At 36.6% G+C, this 13,420-nt stretch overlaps 2 protein-coding genes across 2 annotated transcripts in view; both read right to left on the minus strand.

The window, feature by feature from the left end:
- LOC107711166 (cdc42-interacting protein 4 homolog) overlaps nt 1-5,280 on the minus strand; it is a 40,186-nt gene extending 34,906 nt beyond the window's left edge. The window contains exon 1 of the mRNA XM_016516101.1: nt 5,225-5,280. Within this exon, the coding sequence (XP_016371587.1) occupies nt 5,225-5,280 (56 nt within the window). The remainder of the gene's footprint in view (nt 1-5,224) is intronic.
- Nucleotides 5,281-8,182: 2,902 nt separating this feature from the next.
- The window catches only part of LOC107711267 (hemicentin-1-like), a 10,054-nt gene continuing 4,816 nt past the window's right edge, over nt 8,183-13,420 (minus strand). Inside the window, exons 2-10 of the mRNA XM_016516235.1 lie at nt 11,780-12,031; nt 11,390-11,710; nt 10,905-11,132; nt 10,093-10,359; nt 9,653-9,979; nt 9,309-9,548; nt 8,986-9,213; nt 8,644-8,901; nt 8,183-8,554 (exon numbers count right to left, since the gene is read on the minus strand). Of these exons, the coding sequence (XP_016371721.1) occupies nt 8,397-8,554; nt 8,644-8,901; nt 8,986-9,213; nt 9,309-9,548; nt 9,653-9,979; nt 10,093-10,359; nt 10,905-11,132; nt 11,390-11,710; nt 11,780-12,031 (2,279 nt within the window). The 3' untranslated portion in view covers nt 8,183-8,396. The remainder of the gene's footprint in view (nt 8,555-8,643; nt 8,902-8,985; nt 9,214-9,308; nt 9,549-9,652; nt 9,980-10,092; nt 10,360-10,904; nt 11,133-11,389; nt 11,711-11,779; nt 12,032-13,420) is intronic.

Raw genomic sequence — 13,420 nt, forward strand, 5'->3', positions numbered from 1 at the left:
ATTATGGTAAGGGGCGTTTCATTTCCGACGTGTGCTTGTGGTGTTCGGCCAATCACAGTGCACTGGGTCAGCTGGCCAATCAGAGCAGACTGCGCTTGTCGGAAGGAGGGACTTTGTAGAAAACGAAGCTTTTGAGAGAGGCGGGGCATAGAGGACCTACAATAATGTACAGTATTTGAAAAATAATGTGTTTTTTGAACATTAAAGCATGTCAACATATTCTGTTACACAAAATAATGATCTTTAAAAAAGTATCATATGACCCCTTTAAGACTGGTTTTGTGCTCCAGGGACACAAATTATTATAGGGAGGCATAACGCTTTCATTGTATTGATTTTCACCATGCCATACCCTACTCTAAAACTGAGTATTTTCCACTATATTTGTAAGAAACATGAATTGAGTGTGGAAAAAGTATGTGAAAAATATAAGAAATGTACCACTAAGCAATAAAACAAGAATCTCTGGATAATGAGTCTCTCAAAATCATGACCTGTCAGCCAAAAAAGCTGGCGAATCAGCTCAGGACACACAGTCTGATGAATAATTATGACACATGACATGTCATCAATGTATAGCGCTTAGCTATGCCACATCCTGTAATGTTGAAACACTGTAGATTTTAAACCTGGAAGATAAAAATTGTGCAAAATAAAATCCAAAACTAACCTTTTTAAACGAATGCTAACAATGTTCTCTATGATGTGCTATAATGTTCTCTAAACTCTGGACTTTTGGTAGTAGCCTACCTAGGGTAGCAAAGTCCACTAAAGGAGGTAGAGCTTTTTTTGCATTTGGCTCCCAAACTCTGGAATAGCCTTCCTGATAACTTTAATCTAGATTAAAGACACATATCTTTAGCCAAGCATTCACATAATGTATCTCATAACCATGTACTTCAGTTATATCTGATCAAATGCATATTATCATTCTTTGCTTGGTTTGAACACATTATTTTTTGCTTGGTTGAAAGATCTCATTTTTCTCTATTTCCTTCTCTGTTTCTGCGACGGGATTGGCATCCCGACCGAGGTAACTAGGAATTACACAAGCTTTGGTCTGGATCCAACCCTTACAAAGATCTGAGAAGACCAAACACAACAGAAGAGATTATGCCAACCCCCCAGAGGACTTAAGATGATGCCAACCCTGAACCAGCTTACAAAACTACCACATTTTGGTAGTCTGATCGCAACATATAAAAACTACTGTTAATAGTGTTCACCGTCTGTTTGATTACATGTCATTAACGAACTGCATGAATTTTACTGTACATTTCTGCCATATATACATCACCTTCACATAGTCACCACTGATAAGTTACTCCTATATATAATGTAGAAACTTTCATTTTCTGTGAAGCTGCTTTGCAACGACTTGTATCGTGAAAAGTGCTACATTGTGGAATATACCTGTTAGGTGATTTCCTCAGTTACTCCACAATGTAGAAAACATTAAACAAATGCAAAACAGCTAATATGAACCAGAAAATGGGCAAACCACAGAGATTTGGTCAGTTAGAGGCCTAAAGATGAATCAGAATTTTGAGCTTTTTGGTTCCAGGTAGTTGATTTATAACATCTTCCTGATCTTTATTTTTTTTAAAACACCAATATATTATCTTAGGTCCACGTTTTTCACCATTTTTAATCTACTTTACCTTCACTAAATGATTCTGCAGAAATTAATGTTTAAAAATACAAATTTATATTACATGTAGTCTCTTATTTACTATGAGCCAGCAAATGCTGCATGCATAGTAATTCTAAAACAGAACTAGTAAAATGCTGTTTAAAATAGCTTTAGATTAAATATACCATCACACATGACATTTCAACATCCCAAAAGGTTTTCATTAGTAACAATGAGCATGCATTCTTGAACAAATTCATTCTTGAACAAATTCATGTAATCACGAAGATGTTGCATCCAGATTCATGCAGGGCAAGAAGTTTCAAGTTTGACTAACCTCAAACACTGGTCAGTGCTCCGCATGACATATTTAGCAGAAAGCTTGCATCAGATTGTGTAAAGTGATGGCCTGGCCATACCAGCTTCCTCACTGAAATCAATCAAACTAATTTGAGAACAGAGAACGTAAAAAGAGGAAGAGCAGACAGCCCATGGAAGAGTAAGTTTCTACAGAAACAGCTAGACTTAATACCCATAAACTGTCAAATTGTAACATTAAATGCTTTTTTATTTTATTTTACATGCACTTATGGTCAAAAGTTTGAAATTATTAAGAGTCCATATGCTTACCAAGGCTGCATTTATTTTCATCAAAAATAGAGTCAACATTTTGTAAAATATTATTACTAAATATTAAACATGTTTTCTGTTTTAATATATTTTGAAATGTAATTTTTTTCCTGTGAATGCAAATAAAACTATTAATTTATTATTATTTTTATCTTACCCCAAACTTTTAAATGGTACTGCGTCACAAAATTGTTTCCACTAAAATATTACACAGCACAACTATTTTCAACATTGATAGTAATCAGAAATGTTTCTTGAGCAGTAAATCAGCATATTAGTATGATTTCTGAAGGATCATGTGACACTGAAGACTGGAGTAATGATGCTGAAAATTCAGCTTTGCATCACAGGAATAAATTACATTTTAAGATACCAAAATAGAAAACAGTTCTTTTAATATTTCACAATACTACTTTTTCACTGCCTTTTTCAAATAAATGCAGTTGAGCATTAGAGACGTCTTTAAAAACATAAAAAAATCCATACTTTTTTGTTCCAAACTTTACAGTACTGAATACGTTTTTTAAATAGCCATTTAAATATTTTAGAGCTAAAAAAAAAATTGCTTCAGATTTTTTTATGACTTTCTATGAGTTCTTATTAAAATGTGTTGCGTTTTGATGAAAAGTTGAAAATGAATATGATGACATTCAGATAATAATCTTCACATTATACAGTACACATCAATATTTGACATCAATTAATAAATGTGATCCTGGAGCACAAAACCAGTCTTAAGTCGCTGGGGTATATTTGTAGCAATACCTAACAATACATTGTATGGGTCAAAATTATCCATTTTTCTTTTATGCCAAAAATCATTAGGTTATTAAGTAAAGATCATGTCCCATGAATATATTTTGTAAATTTTCTACCGTAAATATATCAAAACTTCATTTTTGATTAGTAATATGCATTGCTAAGAACTTCATTTGGACAACTTTAAAGGTGATTTCCTCAGTATTTTGATTTTTTTGCACCCTCAGATTTCAGATTTTCAAATAGTTGTATCTCAGCCAAATATTGTCCTATCCTAACAAACCATACATCAATGGAAAGCTTATTTATTCAGCTTTCAGAAGCTTTTTTTTAACCCTTATGACTGGTTTTGTGGTCCAGGGTCACTAATACTAATATCATGCCATCTGCAATGCAGATGTGAGTTACGTGAAAGGGCCAGTAATGAGCTGTCCTGCATCTGGCCACACAGAGATTCCCTGCCTCTTCACAACCCTTGACCCTATAAAGTTATCTGTGGGAGGCAGGGGGTTCCTCAAGGCTTTAAACTCATCCTGCCACAAGCGTTTGAGCAGACAGGACACAGGAAGTGGAAGTCTTCTCTACTTCCTGCTGTATTTCAGTGGTGCTCAACAAAAATATGAGTATCACATGCTATTTCCTACAGCACGCCCGAAACAAAACAAAAACAGACCTAGGGACTAATTTGTCAAACATTTGTCAGCATTTCCCCAAAGAACAAAAATATTTGAAACGGTCCAGTTTGGCTGTATTTTTCCCTTTTCCCAGTTCCTTATTTGGTGGGGCAGTGTGTTACATTTCAAGTACAGGCCTGACCATTTAAGAGTGCTGATATCTTAAAACATCCCCTATCGGCCTGGACCTATATATGCGTTTTGAAGTAGGAAGGAGGGAGGTGCCTTTGGGATGACATTCCTAACAAGCCAAGCCATGTCCTGACTCCACCTACTCCTCCTCTCTCCTCAAAATGGAGTCCATTAATATAGAACAAGAGAAGAATTCCCTACCCCCTCACAACCCACTCACTCGCAAAAATAGAGTGCTTTTCAACTTCATTCAAAACAAAGCCTCAAGAGGCAGTTGTTTATGTCAACGATAGTCACAAGCTAAGCTTCTGTTTGTAGGCAAATATTTATGCATCAAATTTGTACGGAAATGTTTGTTGACAAACCGGAATGCCAATGCGGTAAAAAAAAAAAAAAAAAAGGAATGACACAAAGAAGTGTTAATATAAGAAATATTTCAATTATTTATAGTGATATTATTCTTCATTACAATTAAAGTTTTTCATTATCATAATGCAAAAAAATAATTCTTATTCTTATTTTTGTAAATACAGTGTTGAACTTAAAAAAAAAAAAATCAGCATCAATTAAATTCAGCACATCATACACAACTGTGATGTATATTTAAAATGGTATTTAAGATATTATTTTATTTATTAATTTATAAATTAATTTTTTGCATTACAGTAGACTACTGAGAATTTAGAAGGTTTGATGCTTATTACAAAGAAAATAATCTTTAAAATATCTGAACTGTCTTAAAAACAGGCTACATTTTCTTCATGCAATTGCTTATATAATTTATGTATAACCAAGGCATTTCTTGATTGTTTGCATGAAATTCACATGAAGAAATTAAGTGTTCAAGGGTTAGTTCAAACAATTTTATTTTATTTTGTCATCATTTACTAACCATCATCTATCCAAATTCATAAGACTTTCGGAAATATTTGGATTTTTTAAATATTTATCATTTTTGTCTGTCCGTTGAAAGTCTAAATAATCAACATTTTCAAATTTTAAAAAGTATATAAAGGCTTTGGTGAACATTAAAGATGTCTTCATTTTTGTTCAAAGACGAGCAAAAAACTAGCGGATTTGTAATTGTTTTTTTGTTGAACTAAACTTTGAATGTAGTTTATACACTAAAACAACTCCCTTAGATTTGAATCAGCGGTGGCTTCAATCAAACTTCACACCAACTGCTATCATCACAATCTTAAAACCAACAGAGATCCCCTTTGAAAACATCCATTGAAGCTATAAAAACAGTCCAGGGCATAATTTACAGCAGGGTTCCTCTTATCTGTAGCATTGTATTCAGCCCAGTCTTGACCCCTCCCTTATACTTTTCCGCCATCATTAACTCCTCCTTCCCATAATGCACAGCTATTCTCCCAGCCTGAGCAGAGAGTACCAGTCTACAACCTCCCCGATACGAGTCCACAGCGAAATGCCACTGTCCTTCGTCATGCTCTAATACTTAATAAGGAGCCTGCTGTGCAGCATTTCTCAAGACATGCCAAAAGAATTCAAACAAACACTAAAACCAACAAAAATTAGCCACTCTCTCATCAGTAAACAGAAATCTTGACCTGCCAAAAATAGCTAGTGGATTAACAGCAAAGGAGTTGACAGACGCTATAGTGTAGCCATGGGAATGCCACTTAATGACTAACTCGACCAAAACCAATTAGGTTAGACATTGCTTAGAGTGACGGTAAACCAATGCTAGACTTATGAGAAACATTGCAAGCACTTCCCACCAGGAATGCCTAAGCGTCTACATCTGAGAAACAAGTCCTCACCAACCCCAGCTTTCACTTCTGTTTACTACCAAGATGAAACTACTGTAATTTCCCTGGCTGGCAGTGGCGTCCTTCAAAAAGCACGGAAAGGGGAAACTTTCTAGTGAAGCAGAACACCAAAATAAACAGTGATGTGGACTGGATGATGCGTTTTTATAAAATTAGGGCAAAACTAATTAGGCTGGTGCAGTAGAAGATGGAAAGGGGACAGCGGACAGAGGCCTAGGGGGAGCGACAGCAACGAGGTCAAACAATCCCTACCCACTTCAGTGCAACGCTCCATTTACACTCTGCGGGCGTGTGGAAAGGTCTGAAGGTGTAAAATTTGCCTTTAGTCAAAAGAGGTGGGAACCTCTGTGCAGATGGGATGTTATGGGATGGCGGTCAGGGAAATGGGGCGACTTAAACAGGCAGGATGAAGTACAGGCGATGATGATGCAATCAGAAACTTGCACTCACTCTGTTTCTCTAACCCAGTTCTACATTTGTCAAAGTGCTTCGAGTGACACAGTGTTGCGTAATTGCTGGAGACAATTTTGGACAAAAACCAATGCTTCAAGGAAACCCATTTGGTGTCACTAAATAAAGATCATCAATTCTTTGTCAGGTGTCACTGATAAGCTGGGTCTGCTTATTAAACTCCTCCAAATGATCTACAAAATACACTGAAGCCAAACAACAGGCTTTGTAGCATAAATTCTTAAAACAAGCAGCTAGCACTTCTCATTAGCAATAGACTATTAAGACTGTCTGAGAAGGTAAACAAAGCCAAAGCACCTTTCCAAAGCAGCCCTAGACTTAAAAAAAAAAAAAAAAACACTATAGTAATATTAATGTCAAAAGCTGTTGGTTATACCTCACCTATGCGTAATTAAACAAGCAACTAAACAAATCCCCCAAATGAAAAAATTATAATTAATTTAGCTAATGCTGCAGCAAAAGGATAGATAGATAGATATATAGATAGACAGATAGATAGATAGATAGATAACAGTTCAGTATTGAGTTTAGACGGATACAATGATTACGGTTAACGGTGATACAGCTGTTGTTGTTGTTGTTGTTGCTATGATTCTGCTCAACTTTGAGTTTAAGCGGATGTTCACATTAAACGTGGCAATTAATCGAATTAAATGGTGACAACTGACAACTTCGAAAAATTAGGTCATAAATATGTTTAACAATGTGCCAGATAGTCTTTTGATGCATTTATCCTCTTCCAGGTTGGTCATAAATCACGTTAATTTACGCACATGTATTCAGCTGAGAAGATCTTGGATAGAACTGCATCGGATATATTTCTGGGAACAGAAGAATGAAACATAAACCATAAAAGTCTATCCTCCGAACTTACCCAAAGCTCAGTGCCCCAGTCCATGTTCAGCTCTCCTAGCACTCCACTCTATTAGGCTGAAAAGTTATCCCAATTTACAAGATTAACAGATGTTCAAAATAGGATCAAGGAAAGCGAGTCATTTCTTTTCCCACATTCACGCGCAACGCTGAACAAATCGCGACGGATCTCCAGCGCCAGCTACTTTGCGGTGGCACAAATACTTTTCGTCTCAAAGCGAGAGAAGGATCAACTGGATTTCATTGCCGCGTCACTCCCAGATCCCTAATTCTTAAAGGAGCCGCCGGATCCAGTTTCCAGCTTTCAGATCTGCCTGTTTGCAGGAGTGAGAGAGAACTTCAACAACAGAGAGGAAGGACATGACCTTTATTAAATTATTAACACCACACGGTAACAATCATTAACAATGCTTCTAAAAACATAGGTCCTGAAAACAGTTTGTTCATTGATTAACATGCATTTTGTTAATAAGGAAAAAACAAAGCATTCTGCTGTTTTATACATAAGATATCACACAAGGGTCAGTGAGATAACGTGTTTGAATCTATTTTCAAAAATACATAAAAATACATCATATTTGACTTGTGAATAGCTCTTTTTTTGTGAGGTCTCTTTTTTGTGGGTCTTTAAACAAAAGGTCTAAGTGCTGTCCAGTTGAATTATTTCTAATAAGTTTCCTATTTTTTCTTTTTTCTTTTTTGTGGGGCTTAAAAAAGACTGGGAAAAAAACGGTTGAAAAAATTTAAGCATAAGTAGCTTGGTATAATCTTTCATTATTTTGTTTTAAAATAGGCCTATTTTATTTCAAAAACTTCTGTGCAGCACTTTATTGCATCATTATTAGCCTATAAAATTTAAAAACAGGCACTTTACTTATAGAACATCTCCCAATACAGACTAAAGGGGGAAAATGCATAAAAAGTGTCGTCAAACCTGTATTATAGAAAACAGATTTCTGGCCTGGAGATTGTCCATCATCATCATCATCATCAAAAAAAAAAAAAAAAGCATTAAATGTGTAAAAATCTAACAAAAGTAAAATGCAATTTAACACAAACATTTTTCTTTTCACATATTTAACTAAATGTGCTAATCTCTCAAGACACACTGTATGTAACACTTTTATACAGCAAATAACCATAACCAACATACAGAAAAACATTTTGTTGTCATGTGACAAGATAACTTAATACTTTTGAAACATTTCTTTATTACTCATCTCAAACATTCTTCCTTGTCACTGAAATATCATCCATATCATATAGGCCTAGTCACACAAGTGCTTTGCATGCTGTACAGTATTAGCTTTCACACGTTACACCACAGACATTTATAGAATGTATTTATTTATTGTAACCTCAATGATGTTCAGTATATTGTCTTTTTTCAATGTAAGCATATTTCAACTTATTAAAACAAGATCAAACTCACTTAGGGCCCCCATTGCTTAACGGCTGCATTTCTGACTGTATTTCATAATGTCCTCTTGATTTTCTCCTTCTCCACATTAAGACCACTAAAAGGATGATTACAACAAACAGTACAAATACTCCTAAAAGAATTAGAATGTAGTACGGAAAGACATCTAAAAAGGGGGAAAAAAATGTCAGTAATGTATCACGTAATTAAAAAAATGTATCATTCAAAGTCATATCATACTGTTTTCACACTCACAGCCCAAACCCTTTATCTCCACTATAAAGGTCTTGTCACTGCGTCCAAATTTATTCGTGGCACTGCATGTATAAACTCCAGCACTGGTAGACGTGGCTCTCTCAATGTTTATGTGGCGCCTCCCAGTGGAGATGTTCCTATTGTTGAAGCTCCACCACACCTCAGGTTCTGGGTTACCAGTCGAGTAGCACTCTAGCGTTATATTGCTGTCTTCTCCCACAACAAATTTCTCTTGGCTGTCATAAAACACTGGGGCATCTGTGTTAAAGTAGAAGTTGTCTTTGTTAATTCATTGGCAAAGGTTGTTAAAGAAATATACATTGTAGACCATTTTTCTCTTACATAGGATGTTGATGGTGAATGTAGAATTACTAGTTCCACGTTGGTTATGTGCAGTTAATTGATACCAGCCACTATCATTCCAATTGGGATAAAAGTCATGCTGGATCATTTTTCCATTTTTGTAGAGGAAACATTCAGGCTTTGGTAATCCATCGGCTATGCAAGGAAGTTTGAAGAGTGTTTTTTCTTTTACTTCATAGCTCTTGTCGCAGTTCAGTTCTGGAGGATCTATTTTTGGGGAAAACAATCAACTTAAAGACACAACCAGAGACACAAAACATCAGGTTTTAATGCAGAAGTTCCTAAAGAAGTATCACACTTACACTCAACTGTTATGTTCATGGAGCAGCTGACATTACTAAGGTCATTCCTGGCAATGATTTCATATAGGCCAGAATCATATCTGGTAAGAGGCATAGAGGAACTGACTGGTGATGATTTGTGTCTCCAGGAGATGTCTGGACGAGGTTTACCCTCGACAGAATGTAAATTTGAAGGATATGAATCCAATGAGGTCTCTGTCAATGGTGACCAGTCGCTACAAAATTGAATTTGTGGAGCAACTGGAAAAGAAGAACAGAGAAAGATACTTATTTGCTTGCATTTTGAGAGAACGTCTTGCTTCTTCACATGTGTGGAGACATTCAACAATATTTTGTTCACTAACAATATACAGTAATGCCGAGAGGATTTGATGAAATTGTAGGATGAGGTTGAGGTCCTTCTGCTCCCAGATCCAGCTCTGCTTCACACCTGTATTGAGCTCCATCATCAGCTCTGTCTGGACGGATCAGGAGTGTGGCTGTTTTATTCACTGGAGTCTCGCTAGCTTCAGTGAAGGTGGTTTGATTCAGCAGAGTCTGTCCTTTGTACCAGTTGACAGTGAGATTCTGAACAGGAGCCACATTGTGAACGTCACACTGGAGCTCATACAGCTCTCCCTCCATCATTGGTCCGCTGTGATTCACACTGATGAACACACTGTCTGGAGTCTCTGTGGAGGAAGATTTACACACTCTGAAATCTGCTGTGATGAATGATGAATGTACATTTATTGGATATTTCTGAGAATGAACAGAAAAAAATATCAGTAACAGAGAAACTGACTGTAAACAGTGACTGGGAGCTCTTCTTTACACTGATCCTTATCGCCTATTTTATAGTTTATGTAGCAGAATGGCTTTATGTCCCATTCTGTCAGTTCTGACACTCTCCATGTGATCAGACTCTGGTTTTTGGTCATGGGCACTCCTCCCTCACTGGCTTCCCATCCCATCCCTTTATGCAGGACTGAAGTTTTGCAGTCAGCAGAAACATTGTCGCCGTACCTCACAACAGCTCTCCATGGGATGATTTGAACAGGACATCGACTGTCTACAGAACAGGATGTGATTAAAAACCAATGAAGCTCTATCACAGAATAACAGCATCATTTACAAATCTGTTTGGGCATTCATCTCTCTATACAGTACTGTGCAACAGTCTTTCATATATTTGGCAAAGCAAAGCATAAATTCAATCACTTTTCACAGGTATGAGCAATAAAACTAGTGATGCCTTAGTGGCTTTTCACACAGAACGTGTTGTTGAGTTTAAAATCATGAGACGCAGGGCAGTGGAATGAAAAAATAACAACACATTTTTTAACATTGTGGTATTCCTTTCTTAGGGGTCCCACTTGTGATCTCTGGCGGTAAAAACAGACAGAACACAATAAGCATAACATTTTTATTAAATGAATATACTGTATTTTGTTTCAATGATATTTGTAGTAGTTTGAGGGAATAAATCTATCTATCCCTACAAAAATATGCTATCACTGCAGCACTCTTTTGAACAGTAAAAATGTAAAAATTAAAAACTATAACTTAACACTGCTTGAGGGCAAAGAGGCAGATTAGTGTTTATTCAAAACTGACCTTTGACGATGAACACTTTGCTGTCTCTTCCCAGAGCGTTTGTGGCGGTGCACGTGTAGTTTCCTGGACTGAGTGCTGAGGACTTGAGCTCTGAGGAGCTGATCTTCTCTTCCAGATGATCTGAGCGCCATGTGTACGTAGGAGCCGGGTTTGCCTTCACTGTACAATCTAGCATGACCTTATCGTCTTTAATGATGGTCTCTGTTGAACTGGAGTGTTGTGGTTTATCTGAGGAGGACAGAGATACATTTCTCAGCACAACAGCAGCATGATGAGCAGCTGTTAGTAACAGATCACTAAACACATTGTACTGAAACGTTTTTATTTACATTAATGCAATTCATAATATGTAATATTTGATCAAATTATCTGTTAAGATGCATATTTCTGCATGTGATGAACTATGACAGTTCCTTCACACTAGACTTGTGCCTTCGGAAAAAATGAACTGAATTAAATGGCAATCTTAGAAATAATAAACTTACAGTAAACTTCAGAATTGAGAGCTGATTCTGTAGAATTAGGAGGTCCTTCTGCTCCCAGATCCAGCTCTGCTTCACACCTGTATTGAGCTCCATCATCAGCTCTGTCTGGACGGATCAGGAGTGTGGCTGTTTTATTCACTGGAGTCTTGCTAGCTTCAGTGAAGGTAGTTTGATTCAGCAGAGTCTGTCCTTTGTACCAGTTGACAGTGAGATCCTGAACAGGAGCCACATTGTGAACGTCACACTGGAGCTCATACAGCTCTCCCTCCATCATTGGTCCATTGTGATTCACAGTGCTGATGGACACACTGTCTGGAGTCTCTGTAAATAGAAATTCACAGCTGTGAGTGAATTCAAGAAAATTATTTGTTTTAAGAAAAAAAAACTCACTGTAAATAGTAATTGGAAGATCCTGTGAACACTGTGTTTCATTAGAGTGCATGTAACACGTTACATTCATCTCCCAGTCTGTCACTTTATCCACAATTCTGGAGATCTCTTCACTGTCCTCCATTGTGTTATTAAATCTCTCCCAGCTCAAACCAAATTGATGTGTGATGCTGTTGACGGAGCAGTTCACTGAAAATGAAGCTCCATATTCAGCCACCACATCAAGAGGACTGAACGAAATGGGGCAGTAGTCTGCAAAGGGAACAAACAAATAAAGACAATGCATTATGATAAAAATAATCTATGTGCATAGTATTATTAGAGTTCATAAAAATTAGTCATGATATAAACATGCCAAGTAAACTGAACTTCTGCTTGACTTTGACCAAATGGCTTTGCTACAGACTCAAATCTTGGTGCTTGATGTAACAAATTCTGAAAATCATCGAGAATTTAGCATTTATATTTCTTTGAATTGTGTGCCTTGTATTTACCCACAGAAAGTAATAGCACTATTCCTTAAAGGAATAGTACATCCAGAAATGAAAACGTGCTGAAAATGTACTCACCCTCAGACCATCCAAGATGTAAATGAGTTTATTTCTTCATCAGAACCGATTTGGAGAAATTTAGCATTACATCGCTTGCTCAGCATTGGATCCTCTGCAGTGAATGGGTGCCGTCAGAATGACAGTCCAAACAGCTGATAAAAGCATAATAATAATACACACGTAATCCACATGACTCCAAAGCAAAAAGCTGAGTATTTGTAATAAGCAAATCCATCATTAAGATGTTTTTAACTTCCTGTTGTTTACAGGAAAACTATGAGTAATATTTCTTTCTCCACAGTTGTCCTGTCTGAATTAGGAGAGGAATATGCACCGCTCAAGCACTGACAACATGCCAAACAGTCCAAAACTGTTCTAAACAAATATGTTGGTGCACTTTTTCGCTGGAGGGAGCATTATTATGGATTATGGACTTGTATTTTGGCCAGAATTTAGCGTTTAAACTTAAAATGCCGTAATGATGGATTTGTCGATTACAAACACACAGCTTTTTGTTTCACAAGACATTAATTGATGGACTGGAGTCGTGTGAATTATTATTGTATTATTGTGATGTTTTTATCAGCTGTTTGGACTCTCATTCTGACGGCACCCATTCACTGCAGAGGATCCACTGCAAGTGATGTAATGCTAAATTTCTCCAAATCTGTTCTGATGAAGAAACAAACATATCCACATCTTGGATGGCCTGAGGGTGAGTACATTTTCAGAATATTTTACATTTTGGGTAAACCTTTAAAAGAATGTTGTATTGAAATGTTATAGTACTGCTTGATTTTCTGTTACATGATAATGTGATGTTCAAGATACCGACCTGTAGACTGTGGTCATGACCACACAGATATAAGGAGACGCTGTACTTCTTCAGAAGAGGTCTGAGTTTTGATACCAAACACTTGGTTGGACCATGATGTCCAATGGACCAGACTGGATAATGACCGGCCACAATGACAAAATCTGACCTGAGGAACAATCAAAAGATGCATTTATTATAAACGCACTCAAAATGCAAATTCTGCCATTATCTTATAAGTTACAATTTAAATTGCTGCATGAAGTTTTTTTTTTT

This window comes from Sinocyclocheilus rhinocerous, unplaced genomic scaffold (genome assembly GCF_001515625.1).
Source record: "Sinocyclocheilus rhinocerous isolate Xijiao unplaced genomic scaffold, SAMN03320098_v1.1 scaffold115, whole genome shotgun sequence".
Taxonomy (NCBI): domain Eukaryota; kingdom Metazoa; phylum Chordata; class Actinopteri; order Cypriniformes; family Cyprinidae; genus Sinocyclocheilus; species Sinocyclocheilus rhinocerous.